The sequence below is a fragment of the Haliotis asinina genome, chromosome 4, assembly GCF_037392515.1.
Source record: "Haliotis asinina isolate JCU_RB_2024 chromosome 4, JCU_Hal_asi_v2, whole genome shotgun sequence".
Classification (NCBI taxonomy): domain Eukaryota; kingdom Metazoa; phylum Mollusca; class Gastropoda; order Lepetellida; family Haliotidae; genus Haliotis; species Haliotis asinina.
In genome coordinates this window covers 81,661,316-81,678,192 of record NC_090283.1, presented here as the reverse complement: position 1 = coordinate 81,678,192, position 16,877 = coordinate 81,661,316, and the positions used below count along the sequence as shown (strand labels likewise).

Here is a 16,877-nt window from a genome sequence, read left to right as displayed (position 1 = left end):
GCTTACACAGTTATACGCAGCTATACAGAGCTTACACAGTTATACACAGCTATACAGAGCTTACACAGTATACACAGCTATACAGAGCTGTACACAGTGATACACAGCTATACAGAGCTTACACAGTTATACGGAGCTATACAGAGCTGTACACAGTGATACACAGCTATACAGAGCTTACACAGCTATATAGAGCTTACACAGTATACACAGCTATACAGAGCTTACACAGTTATACGGAGCTATACAGAGCTTACACAGTGATACACAGCTATACAGAGCTTACACAGTTATACACAGCTATACAGAGCTTGCACAGTGATACTCAGCTATACAGAGCTTGCACACTTATACACAGCTATACAGAGCTGTACACAGTGATACAGAGGTATGCAATGCTGTACTGAGATATACGGAGCTATACAGAGTTATACAGCGCTGAACAGAGGTATACACAACTATACCAACCTATACACTGCTATACAGAGCTGTACATAGCTGTACACGGCTTTACGTAGCCTCAGAAACATGATGGAATACAAGCAAACCGACTACACCTAAGCTAGGAGTAGAAACTATCACTATACAGTACAGGTTTGAAAACTGAATCAGAACCTCATGCTGCAAGCCAAATGTAACCTACTTCAGGTGACAGGGACAAATAGTCGTGAACACTGAAAACTTGTTTCCGGTTATATAATAGATTCATAGAAACAGAGATTATTTCTTGGAAAGAGTTTATTGACACTCAAATCACAGTGCAGTCAGCCAGAGCAAGCTTTGGGTAGATGTGAGAACATATACACATCGGTGTATACAATAGATGTATACCACCTAACACCCCAGTACAAAGTCAAGATGTAGTTCATGCTTGACGTGCTCCTGATACGCCCAGCTTAAAGGGTGTTTACGTTTCTATTTATGCTTATGAGAAAAAAAATAATAACTCTGTTTACGTCGAGCGTCCTACAGTGGAACCTTGGGAGTCAGGACTGTACATACTGCGTCCATGTGTGATCAGTCACGTGATGAAGTCCATAACGTTACCATGACTTGCCGGAGACGGTGGGGTAGACTAGCAGGTTAGCAGATCGCTTGTCACGTCGGAGACCCGAGTTTAAATCTCAAAGACGGTACAATATGTGAAGCCCGTCTCACGTGTCTCTCACTGTGATACTACTGAAAATATTACTTGAAGCTACGTAAGTCCATAATCACACACTACGATTGTCCCTGTAAGGAAATGTTTTGATAAATGAGATTTGACAGTATTTCAGTTCGAGAATCGTTAAGAATGGATAAACGTTTGAACTGAATAATGCTGTTTACTCGTAATCATGTATTGTGCGTCGATTGTTAGCGTCATCAGCTGTCACAAAAGGTATTTTAGCGCATCACAAATGAAAATATTTTCCATGATCTCACTGATGTGTACAGGGCTAGTGTTTATAAGAACGGTAAAATGAACGTACGATATGGATGTAAGGAATGAGTAATGAAATGAATGTATTAAACAGTATTCAACAGGAATGGACAGTAATCACGACATAGCGTAGCATTTAGTTTTCTCAACGTTCCTACAAGCTGTGCGGTGCTAGCAACGTCTGGCTACCTGCCTCCATAAAACATGTAGAGTGAACATCACTAGCATTTAAAATTCAGCCGCATTTGTGCATTCGTACACACACTCTCGTATTCAGGACAGTAATCAAGCCGTGCAGTGCTTCTGTCTGTACTGAGAATACGTAAATGACCATGCGCAAAGCCCAACGTGAAATTTCCTGATGTATTTCGAATGGGATATAGTCGATGCTCATCTGGCGTATGTTTGGAATATGTTTGAAGTTCAACGTGACTCATTTCGTTATTTCATGTTATGCCTGACACCGCTAACTAAGCTCCCCTGTGTATGTACATAATAACAAACCACTCTGACTCAGAGTGCATAGTTAAAGGTTATCTCAGCCAAATATCTACACTCTCATCCCGGAGTACTTCTTACAAGTATATATATTAATATATTGTTATCTCGAAACGCTGCGACTATATCTTTAACTGTTTACATTTCACCGGCGGCACGAGTAGGTCAGACGTCGACGACGCCGTGTTCAATGAAAACTATGACGGGCAATGATCCCAGCCCTCATCCCTGGAATCCAGACTGACAGCGCCTTGTCAATGTTCCTGGGATTCTCCGTCACTTCCGGGTTTGTTCCCTTCACACAACGGGAATACTTACTTACTTCAGCTCAGCAGCCCATCAGCTCATGAACTGCTGATTGTTTTCAACACTTACAGAACACTTAGTCTCATAAATGCTGATGTTTTAAGTAAATGATATGGCTTTTTGTCATCCGAGGCACATGTTATCAGTTAGTTCGGGTCTGTCGAGGGAATCAGTTGTACCAAGCCGATGAACGTCGAGTCGGGACTAACATCGATGTTTGTGTTCGGGTAGAGATTCACTATCTGTAGTTTGTCTCCCTTGGAAAGATAGGCGATACCTGAAAGAAAACAGAATAAAACCGTGCGTTATTTTGTAACGGTCCACAAATTTCCCCACCTTGTCTTCAAAATTGAGTAATGTTCCAGAAAACTTCAGAGATGGATTTTTATTTTTCAGTTTAAAAGCTACAGAACCACTGCCCTTTGTAGTATTCCGATTTATCAACAGTATATGTTCCTATGTGAGTATGTATATGTCACCGTAGTGATGACATGGGTATTTACGGCTGACACACCTGACACACTGCATGTCTTGAACTTGAAGTTCTGTTTCCTCTCCTTGCTACGGTCTATATAGTCCACACCATCGAAACACTTGAACAGATCCATGTCATTCCTGGTGACCAGCAGCCCCTCCCGGAACTTGGTGTCATTGAATAACACCTGGATAACAGTCAGTGAGTGTCAGTGTATGTCGGTGTGGTTGTGCTCTACATTGAATAACATTTAGATAACAGTCAGTAAGACTGTGTCTTTGATGTGCCACATCTTGACCAACACCTGGATAACAGTCAATGAGTGTCAGTAGGTTGTGCTATACTTTGAAGAACACTTAGATAACAGTCAAAACATGTGTGTCGGTGTTGTGCTACATCTTGAACACCACCTGGATAACGGTCAGTGTGAGTCAAACACAGATTCTCTTCACCCCAGGTACTTTCTATAGCCCTGAAGGATAGCTTATTCGAATACAAGCCGGACTGTCATCAAGACAACCGATTTCTCTACCTACATACCATCCCTATGCCGGCAAAGAAATCTTGACAACGAAAATGACCATTTGTCCATCAGATCAATATGATAACACTGGTCATTTGTCCATATGTCACCAGTGAGCTATGTTGAGTTTGAAAACAACATTATCAATAACAGCAATATCATGCCAGTAATCTTTTAAATCTACAATTGAATTTATTTGCCTGATCTTTCAATGCATTATCAAAATTGAATCGTAATACGCTTCTATCCAAACGAATGTTGTTTTATAAATTAAGTAAATTGTTTTCCGGTATCATCCGTCAACAAACCCACGGGGTCGACAAATGTGTTTTTCTTGTTTTTAGCATATTGGGTGCTCAAATGTTTCAAATACTTTATCCTTCAAGACACGCCTGCTGCATGTTTCTTCGGAAGCATATAATTGTTCGGAGTTTTCATGATTTTAAATTTTAGTTTGTATCACATTTCGGAGTTCGACATTTGCGGTGAACAGCGACTTCTTCTGGACTGTCCTTGTCCTGCACTTCCGGGAATCATGCAGTTGTTAGGCTCACTAATACACTCACCTGGTGATGCACGGGTAGGACATTTGACATTTTGAGCTTGGCCGTTTCCTCTTGACCCATATATCAATGCCAAGAGTAACATAGCTAGTATTCGGGAAGTCGTTTCCTTGAGAAATCTACTCCTCGAGAACCAGTCCTCATTTCTCAGAAATGACTCCCGTGCTATTGTGCAGCTGCACACATTCACGCATACATGGACATGGACGTCCTTGACAGTGACAGCTGAGCGGTTGATCGCGGAAACGTCATCACGTGACAACAACACCGCCAACAATATGTGAAAGAAATCACCTCATCGGGCAATTCAGTTTAATGATTATCTCGAATCCTCGTAACTTACATCACGAATAAATGATATTACAGTCTCCATACAGCAATACCGTGATGAGATGAGTGTTTAAAATTATTTCAACAGTTTGTTATCCCCTAGTATGAGCTATCCCATGATGTTTTAGGTATATCATCTTGAGCAACATGTTATCCCATAGTAGTATCTACTATCCCATGATGTTTTCGGGTGGGGGGAGGGCTGTCCTTTCAAACAATAAGACAAGATATCACGCATATGCAATTTAAATGCACACACAGATTCCGGGGTCTCATCAGGCAGCAAGGTGAATATCATTTCCTATCCATCACATCACAATCCCGAATCTCTTCTCACCAGAGAACAGATTCGTCCCCAGACTGGAACCTGTCAAGCCCGAGTCTGATGCCTCTATCCACCTGTCAGTTATCTTTCTGTTGTATACGTCGCACCGCTATGGTCATACAGACATGGCGGCAACAGAATATGCCCTCAATGTGACCAAAAGTCTCCTGGTGTGACGTCAATAGCTTATACTTACTACTCACTGGACAAGTTGGTATTAAACCCACTCCCTCACTCACTCGTTGATTTGATCAAGTTTACAAGTTTATTTCATTTCTTTTCTACTACATAAAGTGGTCCTACAATTACTAACGTTGAGGTCACACTCAGCTCAGGTGCATTCCCCGGAACATAGAAATTGGTGAATACGATTTGGGTTTTCCGTTGCAAGTACCCCTTTAAGAATATAGGTCCTCAGCAAAACAATCCTAGGCCCCGATTCACGAAGCGATCGCAGCGCTAAGATGGCGATAACTTTATCGTAGACATCGTCCCAGCGCTACGTTCGCTTCGTGGAACTGGCTGACACATACCCATATGCGTACGACGACGCTCGTAATATCAGTCACCGAGCCACCGTAATATCAGTCACCGAGCCACCGTAATATCAGTCACCGAACCACCGTAATATCAGTCACCGAACCACCGTAATATCAGTCACCGAACCACCGTAATATCAGTCACCGAACCACCGTAATATCAGTCACCGAACCGACCGGACCGACACAAACCGCGGTTACAGGGCTGCAGTATACAGTTGAGCAAAGGGTGATTAACAGGGGTTAGCTGTGGGAGTAGGACCGGTTAGTGTGTGGTTGCGGCACTGAGGTTAGTACGGAAATAGATGTTAATAACACCAAAGGTTCACTCCCTTTACGCAGACCTACCAAAACGCAGATCTACCAAAATGCAGATTAAAATAGCACACTAATTACTTGGGCCTGGATGAATATTTTTTACAAATTTTCTACCAACATTGATGAAATAGATATTGATGAAATAAAGGATCACTTGCTATATTGTCAAAACTCTTTACATGGGAGATACCATTTTTTCTTGATGAAGGATACAGTCGACTAACCATGCCGGCAACCAACCATAACAAGTGTTGTTTTAACGGATCTGCGTTTTGGAGGATACAAAACCAACCAGGGCAACCAGGGTAAGCTGACAGCTGCGTATCACGTAACACGACTGCCTGTTTATCAGCTACTTGTGACATAAACAGACTGACATAATCGCGGCTATATATACCAGGAGGTTGCAATTATTAACCACATCACGTGCATAAAATAGAAATTACGCCACGCTTTACAGATAGTGAGTTAACCCCACGTCGCTCCGCTGTTGCTCGATGCGCGGCGGGTAAATGGTTTCAGGAAATCCCCAACCGCATCAATGATTCTAGTTTACCTTAACAAGTGTGCTTTGTGGATATCGGATTAAAAGACCATTGAGCCAACATAAATAAACACTCACACGCACGCACACTATGCACGCAGTAGACGCACGTGCGCACACACTTGCGTACGTACGTATATATAAGTATATATGTGTACACACACACACGCACGCACACACACGCACGCACACGCACGCACGCACACATATATACATACATATATCTTGCCCTCAGACATCAATATTTATTTATTAAAGGTCAGGGTTCAGTAGGTCAGTTGACCGGGTTACCGTCACTGCGACAGATATTACACCAGTAAGTGTCCTAGTCCGAGGTCAACCCATGCTCATATACTTTACCACACCGTGACCAGCATCGCGGGGACGATATTGTAGCTTGACACTTATCCGAACATGCTGACTGAAACCGCTTTAACACATCTGTACCGCGTATTCATGTATGAATCAGTAACTAGTTTCTCGAGAAACGTTCACAGCAGACCTTAGACAATGTAATAGGAATGCCTCATATCCAGTCATTAAAGAGACAGTTCTGTGTTCGAGATCTGCGTGATATAAATACACTGCTAACCTCAAACCTCTTAAGGCATCCGGAGTATTATCAAATTTGATAAGTTAGGAACATATCACTTCATTCAGAGTAAACAAAAACTGTACATGTTACAACCTCTTGTCCACAATAAATATGAACTGTGAACGTCAGACAGTGGGCATTCTAGATTATCGGGCGAAGCAGATATCCTTCATTGTGATGAGTGGTGGTGCGGTAGTGATATGTACTTGTCTGGATGTCTGAATTACAACATTGACTGAAACTCAATATTTGCTTCTATAAGCTTTAAAATATTGTTAAATCTTCTCGTTTACTTCCTACATTGATCTGAGAGTAGAAGTACCTTCCAGTCCTACAGAGGACACAAACATGACTAATCTTATCACTGTGTATAGTCAGATGTTTTCATGCATGTGAATCTTGACCAGGTATTCTTGATGGTCAGGTGAGTTAGTGTTTCAGCACAAGGGGTTTCACCTGCATCAGGGGAGGTAACACTGCTAAACAAAGAGCAAAGCATCGGACCATGCGGCAACAACAGCCCACATTCGTCATTCTTAATCGACTGATAATTCTGGCAGAATTTTCTAGCACTCTATAACAAGACCCGATAGTTCTTCAGGAAAACATTCCATGTGCTTTACAAAACTATATAAAATGACCTACTAACGAAAGCACACCTTGTGCATCACAATGAAAACAATATTCAAACACTATTTTTATAAATATCCACACTACATACATTGTATGTATACTTTGTTTTGGACGACAGTTGAATTGCGAAACAACTTGCAGATTAAATTATCTGATTATTGGTTCTCTAAATGTACACAAAGATATCACACATACTTTGTTATCTAGAGGAAGATATGGTATATGACAGTGGATTCTGTTATTATCAATACATTGACATCCATCGTCAGAAGTCAAGGTACATGTTATCGGCTTGTCCGTATAGTGGTTTATATGGGTTATTGTGTGGATTGTCCTTCACAGTATCAGTCACCGGATTCTTTGATTTGACTTGGATCTTTAGTCTCATATGTCGTATTTCTGGGTTATTGCTGAGTCTGGTGCTAAAATTACAAACTTAAGACATCTGGAAATGCGGTACTCACACTTGTGTAGACGAGGTAAACACCATTCTCCAATACATGCAAACTACCGTCACGTGACACGGCCGCCGGTGTGACATGAGCGTTGATCCAGGGTGCTGGATGAAGAGGCCCTATAGTGCCACCTGGACCGAAGTACATACTTGCGTTAGAGTCGCTGCTGATTGAGTCATAGCATAGTTACCTGATCCCGGACATTTGGCGTCACAGACGAGCACTTGAACGACTAGGCTACCTCATTCAAGTGTCAGGGAAACTGTCTACACCCGTGTGTTTCACTGACCAATTGGCGCATTATTAAGAGCGATATTGGATGTCACTTGTTACCCCAGTGGACAGGTCAAATACGTACACCACGTTCACTTTACCATCAACAATACAATGAATGGGCGTCTCTGTAATGTGTGATAGTCGTCAAACTGCGGGGGACAATGTGAGAATCGAACCTAGATCGAAGACAGGCTTCACGAGTTTATCCACTAGACTATTGAGTGGACATGTCACGACAGGCTTAACTGAACATATAACGACAGGCTTAACTGGACATGTCACGACAGGCTTAACTGGACATGTCACGACAGGCTTAACTGAACATATCACGACAGGCTTAACTGAACATATCACGACAGGCTTAACTGGACGTCGCGACAGTCATTGGAGCTTCTGGAGCCGGATGACGACGATTTCTTCACATGTCTTGTAACCATGGACTAATGTTGGGTCTATTTTGATGATCCAGCGATTAGGAAGCCACTTCATGGAAGTCGTTTTGACGACACCAATGAGGTCAAGAGATGGGGGTGTTGGTTTTCTATGAAATCACTGAATTTCTATTCAGCCGATCTGCGCACGATCAAGATGGGTGAGTAAGTTTAGTTTTACGCCGCACTCAGCAATGTTCCAGCTAAATGGCGGTGGTTAGTATACGATCGAGTCTGGACCAGCCAATCCGGTGATCAACAGAATGAGCATCGATATACACAACTGGGAACCGATTACATGTGTCAACCAAGTCAGCGAACCTGACCACCCGATCCCGTTAGTTGCCTTTTACGACACGTGTGGGTTGCTGAAGATCAATTCTATCCCGGATCTCCACGGTGGGAACAGTGCGAGAAATGTGTAACTATCACTGTGTAGTGACAATATAGATAAGTAAAAAGGACATGAAAGCGAACTAAAGTTTCTACCCTGAATAAGTCTTGATAAGCAGACATCCACTCGTACAATCTAAAAGTCATCATGACTTATTGTAAGCAACTGAGATTGTTTAACGAGCACTAGTTTTATAGGTGAGTTCGATTAGTTTGCGAGATGACAGAGAACACATAGCAGACACGTCACGGATCAGTCATCGACACCGGAACCTACCAGACACAGAGAGTCCTTCTACGGTGAAATGTGAAGCCCTAGGAGAAGGGGTCTGCAAGGAGAAAAGGCTCGTTTATTACATAGCACGGGAGTGAGAGCTCTTTGACACACTATCCCAAATATACCACAGATAGCTGTGGACTAGCAACCCACAGGGTTATGGTATAAGCAAAAATCGACAATGTGGTTGTACGATGACAATCCGTCGATTTAGCCTCACCTTCCGTACTTCGGTTGTAACCTTAAACCTAACTAACGGTTCCAACAAGAGTTGGCATGTAGGGACGTAAGCACGTTAATGTTTCTTGTCCATACACAGCCATACACACGTACCTCTATGTGCACCTGTTTGAGCACGTGCGTCTGCTTCTAATAGTCTGTAGTGGTTACAATTCAATAACGCTACACGAGCAGTCATGCCGCGAATATGGTTACTCCAGCATGGCCACACGTATGACACAGGGATCCCTGATGTGAACACAACTGCGATATTGGAAATATAGCTTGCGGTGTTTCTGATCTGTGTCACAATCTGGTTTGTGTATATTTCCCTGTACCCGGAAGTAGTGCCCAGCTGATCCATATTGTTGAGGAAGGGGGTGAGATACAACACAAGCTAGCTTACCTTTGTTGGAGCGGTTGGAGCTGAAAAGAAAAATGGTGTAAATAGTGAATGAACAAAAACTACCACAGTGTCTGTTGAATGTTTAACAATGTACTAAGCAGTTCATGGTTGTTGATTGTATGTGATGGAAGATACAGAGAATCTGCAATGTACGGTTTGTAGTGTGCCTTTACTTAGAGGTAGATACACATATGGCACTAGAGCGACAGTGTTTAACGGTGAGTCAGTGTGTGTGTGTGTGTGTGTGAGAGAGAGAGAGAGAGAGAGAGAGAGAGAGAGAGAGAGAATGTGCGTGTTCCTAACTACGAGTGTCTGTAAGTGTCAGGGATTGTGTGCTGTAATTTATATATTAACGTTTTTTAATAAACTTTTGTTTGTTGTTTAAGGCCGAACACCAATGTTTCAGCTATATGTAGACGGTATGTAGTCAATTTAGTCTGTATCAGGCTAGCTAGTCTCGAAACGTTAGTACTACGAACTTCTTAAACTCTTAAACACATAGGCGGCGATCAAACAGTTCTTAGGACTACGAACATAAGGACCCAGACGATCATGAGTGTCGATTTACACAGCTGGGACATGTGCACCAACAAACCGATCCCGTAAATTGTCCTTTACAACAAGGATGGGTTGCTGAAGACAAATTCACCACATCCATGAATCTGTTGGAGATAAAGACGCAAGATCCCTGTTTTAGCCCAGTTAAATGCAGCCCAGACCGTGCGTCTACACACAGGTACTCACCCGGCAGTGATGGGGAAGGCAGTGGCTGGCACTTGGCTAGTCTCCTACAAACTGAAAATATACACGCAATGGTGTTTACTAATCAGTCGGAGGATATGTCAGGTGTAGTTATGTTGGAATGTTTACATTATAAACATCTCCGAAGGAAGACATTGCAATGTACCCTATCATGAAATTTTCATCCCCACCCAACTTACACTTGCTGTGTCCCTTCTGTGATCGTTTCTTTCCATTTCCCCCATTCTGATTTTTCCTTTTCTTCTTTGTAGGTTTCTTGGTGGCTGAGTGGGTGTCACGGCGCACCCTAGGATGCCCAGAGTAGGGGAACCCGGTTGAAGTCTGCAGAAGACATACAAGCATCAGTATCTGATACTCCAAATCAACGGTTACTGAAAACACATCGAGGTGCTGACGATGGACTGCGGTTGTCTCTATGCTGATCGGGTTACTGGATATAGCACACTGTCTGGAGAGTTGAACACTGAAGGTGAAGGCGCATGAGACATTCCACAGAGAGAACGTGCATCAGGTGGACGTGAATTAGTTCTGAAGAGACACATCCATCGGGTGAAAATGAATTATTTCTGAGAGGGCACGTGCTTCAGGTGAAAGTAAATTTGTCCCTAGACGGTACGTGCATCAGGTGAAAGTGAATTAGTTTTGAAAGGGAACGCGCATTAGATCAAAATGAACTAGTCTTCAAGAAACACGTCCATCAGGTAATACCTAATTAGTTCTGAGAGGGCACGTGTATCAGGTGAAAGTGAATTATTCCTGAAGGAACACGTACATCGGTTGAAACTAAGTTAGTTCTGAGATGTCACGAGCATCAGGTGAAATTGAATTAGTTTTGAGGCGACACGTTCATCAGTCAAAATTTAAGAAGTTCTGAATGGTCACGCCCATCGGATGAAAATGAATTAGGTTTGGGAGGAAACGTGCATTATGTGAAAGTGCAGGAATTAGTTCTGAGAAAGCACGTGCTTAAAGTTGATGTATGGGAATGAGTTCTTAGAGGGCACGTGCTTAAAGTGAACTTGTACGAATTAGTTCTGAGAGGGGATGTGCTTAAAATGAAAGGGCATGAATTAGTTCTGGCATTGCGCGTGCTTCAAGTGAAAGTGTAGGAATAAGTTCTGAGAGGACATGTGCTTCAAGTGAACGTGTAGATATTAGTTTTCTAATCGCAAGTGCTTAAAATATAAGTGCAGGAATTAGTTCTTTTAAGACACGTGATTCGGGTGAAAGCCAATTTGTTCTCAGAGGGCACGGGCATCAGGTGAAACTGAATTAGTTCTCAGGGGACATGTGCATAGAGTGCAGGTACAGGAGATAGTTTTGAAGGAGCACGTGCATCGGGTAAAACTGAATTTGTTCAGGGTGACCAGGTGCATCAGATGAAAGTGAATCAGTTCTTAGAGTACACGTGCGTCAGAAGAAAGTGAATTAGTTGTGAGAGAGAACGCGCATCAGATCAGAATGAATGAATTAGTCCTGAAGAAATACGTCCATCAGGTAAAAGTGAATTAGTTTTGAGAGGGCACGTTATCAGGTGATAGTGAATTATTCTTGAAGGAACACATACATCGGGTGAAAGTGAGCTAGTTCTCAGAGGGCACGTGATTCGTGTGAAAGTAAATTTGTCCTCAGAGGGCACGAGCATTAGGTGAAATTGAATTAATTCTGAGGGGACACGTGTATAGTGTGTAGGTACAGGGATTACTTTTGAAGGAGCACGTGTATCAGGTGAAAATGAATTAGTTCTGACAAGGCACTGCACCAGGCGCGAGTGAAGTAGTTTTGAGAGGATAAGTGCATCAAGTGAAATTGAATTAATTCTGAGGGGACACGAATCAGTTAATGGTGAATCAGTTCTGAGAGGGAACACGAATTAAGTTAAGGTGTATTAGTTCTGAAGGTACACGCGCATCAGGTGAACTTGAATGTGTTGTGGGAGGGCACGTGCCTCAAGGGAAAGTAAATTAGTCCTGAAGAACACGTGCATAAGGCAAAGTGGAATGATTCTGAAAGAATACATGCATCAGGTGATGGTGAATTAGTTCATGGAGGGCACACGAATCAGGTGATGGTGAATTAGTTCAGTGAGGGTACGTGCTTCAGATGAAAGTGAATTAGTCCGGAAGGAACACGTGCATCAGTTGAAAGTGGATCAGTTCTGCGAAGACACGTGCATTGGGTAAAGTGAATTTTGAATTGAGAGAAACCGCGCATCAGATCAAAATGAATTAGTCCTGAAGGTACACGTTTATCGGGTGAAACTAAGTTAGTTCTGAGAGGTCACAAGCATCAGGTGAAATTGAATTAGTTTTGAGGCGACACGTGCATCAGTGGAAATTGAATAAATTGTGAAGGGTCACGTCTATCGGTGAAAAAGAATTAGTTTTGAGAGGACACGTGCATTATATAAAAGTGCAGGAACTAGTTTTGACAGTGCACATGCTTAAAGTGAATGTGTGACAATGAGTTCTGAGAGGACACTTGCTTAAAGTGTAAGTGTAGGAATTGTTCTGTGAAGACACGTGATTCGGATGAAAGTAAATTTGTCCTCAGAGGGCACGGGCATCAGGTGAAATTGAATTAGTTCTGAGGGGACAAGTGCATAGAGTTTAGGTACAGGGATTAGTTTTGAAGGAGCACGTGCATCAGGTGAAAGTGAATTAGTCCTGAAGGAACACGTGCATGAGGTGAAAGTGAATAAGCTCTGAGAGGGCACGTGGATCGACTGAAGTGGCAGGAACTAACTGTGAATATGTACATGCATCAGGTCAATGGGTAAGTGATAGTCATGATCGAGTGTACATGACATTATAGCAAATAAATTTTCAGTAAGGCCCATGTCACATCTATTTTTATATACCCCCAATGTTCTACCAAGCGTAGGTGACCATCTTTTACACTGTGGTACAGTGTTAACTCTGCATGTCTTGCCATGCTTTGTCCGACGATAAATGATTCACATGGCAGCAGGAGTTACCTACCTTTACTGGTACTCCAACTATATATGTGTCACACACCCGGTGTGACCCACTTCTAGACATGACATACACTTAGCGTCCTCTTACCTGATCAGGGTAGATCTGGAGAATCTCGTCAGAGTCTTGGTAATATTCATCGTCACTATTGTGTGTCTGCAGCTTCTGCAACAGTATCACCTGTTCTCTGACCTGGCGTGAACACACGACTGTGTACCAACACGCGCACAACGTCGACAGTGTCAGCAACACACAAACAACAACACATATATGTACGTAGTGTCTGCAGTTGCACGTGTGTCCAGGTGCAATGTCGTTAACACACTGGAGGTAGCGTTTATCTGATGCTGGAAATCCATTTCCTAGTCGCGAACCGTATTGTCTCTCCATAGCGTTCCTACGCCGGTGAAATTATCGCCGTGATTGATAGTTACATAAGGAATTCTGTCTGTTTGGGGTGCTTGTCGGTGTGAGTAGATATCAGTGTACACATTAGTATTGTTTGGCAGTAATTCCCTGAAAGTGATGCCTTATAAGGAAATGTGGGCGGAGATTTGAAATGATGGACAGACTGACGACTCGGCGCGAGGTGTTGTGAAGCGCAGTGTAAGTGCATCTCGTGTATCTGATTGTGTTTACAGCTGGTCACATGTACAATGAATATTGCATATCGCCTCATCAGCGATGTATTAATAGTAACAGGGGTACAATGAGATGGGACCTCAGTGGAGACAAATATATATGCTGTGGTGCTTATGTGCTTATGACCCTAGATGTGACAAGAGGGGAGGGCCCACATGCAGAAGATTTATGGATTGGACGGATTGTTGTGTTAAAGTGTGTGTGTGTGTGTGTGTGTGTGTGTAGGGTGGGGGGGGGGGGGGGGGTTGGATTCGTGGGCGTGTGGTTCTCAGGTCTCTGGGACAAGGGCTTTTTATGGTTAAGGGATTGTAAGTGGGTGGATTGTAAGATGGATGGATTGTAGGGTGGAATATTTCGGGTATGGTGGCTATGACAGTTTCTAGGGCGGAGGGTTGGTGGCTAGGGCTGTGAGTTGGAAGAACATAGTTGTGATACCATCTAGTTTCAGAAATGAGTACAGTTAACGAAAAGTTTTTAAATCATCGAAATAGAATATAATTAAAAAGAGCCCGGCGACATTCTTCACCATGGAACTGCAGTAGTGCTGACTTGTATGAACACTCTGTTTCAGAATCCTTGACAATACAGGGGCTTGTAACGCAGAAACTGTCATCAAGGCATGTACTGTCACTAACGGGGTAGAGCACTATATTAGACTTTTCTTTTATTTAGTCTTAAGACCCCGTTAATGACAGAACGTACCTTGATGGCAGTGTTTAGCGTTACAGTCCGACGTGTTTGGAAATGAGAAGGTAGTGACTTGTGGAGAGGTGATATGTGGGGTTGATGGTTGGTAGGTCTATCATCTTCATTGTAGAATGAGTGGTTTGGTGTATATATGGGGCGCAGGGGGTCTGTAGGTTGATAGTTAGTTTATAGAAAGGATGTTTTCGTGAGTGGGTACTTGGTAAGGTAGGTAATCATTCAGTGCAGAACACAGTGGGCACTTAATAACTTCCTACTCCACATCTTTGTTAAATTCAACACACTAAATATATTCCCACTGACTGCATCGGTGATCTACATCTCGCTTGTACCGACAATATGGTACGAGGCATCAAATGTGTGGGAGACTCACTGGTGAGTCAGGGAGTCCTGATATTGACCTGCAACTGCTGTCTTCTGATAACTGCTGTCTTCTGTAGCACTCTCAGCAGCTGATGACATCAATAGCTGACGTGTCCGCAAGGACCTGTGTTCGGGGGATGTCACTGCAGTTGTAACAGACATAGGGGATACTAAACGCCCTTCAGTGTAACATTATCTTATATTAAAGGAGTAATGATTTGGTATCGAGCGAAAGCGAATGGTATTTCACAGAAGCGAGTTCAGTATTCTGTTTACTACTCCCCAGCAATTGAGAGAAACTGTTCCGAAGTTGCTTACAGTGTGATGAGTCTCCTCTCCTTTCCTGGAGTCAAGCAAGGTCAAGTACCACTGCAACAGCGGTACTAACATTATGACTCCGTCCGTCCATATTACACTACAACATCTTCGGGCGACTAATAAACAGAGAATACTAAACGACCTTCCGCGTAATACTAGTTTTATTAAACGAGTTAAATATTTGGTATCAAGCGAGCGATAGCGAGAAAAGTATATGTAACGTGCCCGCAAGTACCTGCCTTTGAGAGACCGTCACTGCAGTTGTAATTGAAAGGTACATGACGTTTCCGGAAGCACCTGTCTTTGAGAGATCGTCACAGCATGTGTAACAGACAAGTATATAACATGTGTGCAAGAACCTGTTTTTGAGAGATCGTCACAACAGTTGTTATAGATAGGTATATAACATGTGTGCAAGCACCTGTCTTTGAGAGATCGTCACAGCAAGTGTAACAGACAAGTATATAACATGTGTGCAAGAACCTGTTTTTGAGAGATCGTCACAACAGTTGTTATAGACAGGTATATAACATGTGTGCAAGCACCTGTCTTTGAGAGATCGTCACAGCAAGTGTAACAGACAAGTATATAACGTGTGCAAGTACTTGTTTTTGAGAGATCGTCACAGCAGTTGTAACAGACATGTATATAGTGTATGCGCAAGCACCTGTCTTTGTGGGCATGAGAAATGGGCTCCACACGCGTATTGTGTTGTCATGTGTGACCTGTCTGAGTGTTAGGTTTTCGCGTTACAGCGAAAATCTTAAAAATAATGTTATACCCATATCAAATTGCAATACAACTAATGAATAAAACAGAATAAAACATAATTTATTGTCACCTGTTTTTTTTTCACCTCATTTATTGCATGTTTACAATCTTCTCGCAAAATGTCAGTAAGTGCACATAACTGAAACTGAAGTGAATGACAGCTTACTACTGTACCCCACTTTCATTGATATTCCAGCAATAACATGGAGGGAGACATCTGAAATGGGTTCATACATCTGTACATTTGGTGATTCAAACCCGGATGTTCTGAGGGATAAGTGGATGCTGTAACTACTATGCTAACCCCTGGCCTCTGTTTGAATCTGGATGAGAGAAACCAGTAGTTGATATTCTGAGCTGCAATCTGGAACATGGAACGCTGTGAACCATATTGCAGAACCTGACCACCTGGTCAGTGTAAACCATTGCTAAACCCTGATACCCACAAGTGCAACTAGGCAATTTTTCTGCTGGATGTCTGTGGTGATTGACTCAGTGTCATGGTGCCACACACAATCACTTGCAACTAGCTAACTGATCCTCAGCTACAACTTTCACACAATCACTTGCAACCAAAACATCCAGAGGTACAATCCACACACAATCAGTGGTAATCTGCTGATACTTGCTATCTTACTGGTATGGTTAGCCTGGGGGGTGAGTGAAGTGTTCAGTCCCTGAATCTTCTCAATGATCAGTGTGTTTTGAATTCTTTTTGATAATATGTAACATCAAGGTCAAGTCACCAAACACCCATCTCATATACCCCAGTTTGACCAAATGACACGTATTATCCATCAAGGACATCCATC

At 42.6% G+C, this 16,877-nt stretch overlaps 1 protein-coding gene and 1 long non-coding RNA gene across 2 annotated transcripts in view; one reads left to right on the top strand and one right to left on the bottom strand.

Annotated features, from left to right (window-relative positions):
• LOC137281988 (uncharacterized) overlaps positions 1–13,363 on the top strand; it is a 28,951-nt gene extending 15,588 nt beyond the window's left edge. Inside the window, exon 3 of the long non-coding RNA XR_010956777.1 lies at positions 10,543–13,363. This is a non-coding gene — a long non-coding RNA (uncharacterized lncRNA). The remainder of the gene's footprint in view (positions 1–10,542) is intronic.
• Positions 724–13,741, bottom strand: LOC137281987 (uncharacterized). The gene is made up of 8 exons (XM_067813744.1): positions 13,357–13,741; positions 10,471–10,612; positions 10,274–10,324; positions 9,530–9,549; positions 8,905–8,956; positions 7,537–7,658; positions 2,742–2,889; positions 724–2,504 (listed from the first exon to the last, which is right to left on the bottom strand). Exons 1-8 carry the CDS (start codon positions 13,654–13,656, stop codon positions 2,374–2,376), a joined length of 966 nt encoding a protein of 321 aa, XP_067669845.1. The 5' UTR covers positions 13,657–13,741; the 3' UTR covers positions 724–2,373.
• Between the last annotated feature and the right edge of the window lie 3,136 nt (positions 13,742–16,877).

What these genes read in the sequence shown, in the direction of transcription:
- LOC137281987 (XM_067813744.1), bottom strand. Translation starts at nt 13,656, where the DNA reads ATGGAGAGACAATACGGTTCGCGACTAGGAAATGGATTTCCAGCATCA. An exon ending in TCCAGATCTACCCTGATCAG is followed by an intron (nt 10,613 to 13,356) that starts GTAAGAGGACGC and finishes TGTCTTCTGCAG; the next exon opens with ACTTCAACCGGGTTCCCCTA. An exon ending in GCCTTCCCCATCACTGCCGG is followed by an intron (nt 9,550 to 10,273) that starts GTGAGTACCTGT and finishes TTTTCTTTTCAG; the next exon opens with CTCCAACCGCTCCAACAAAG.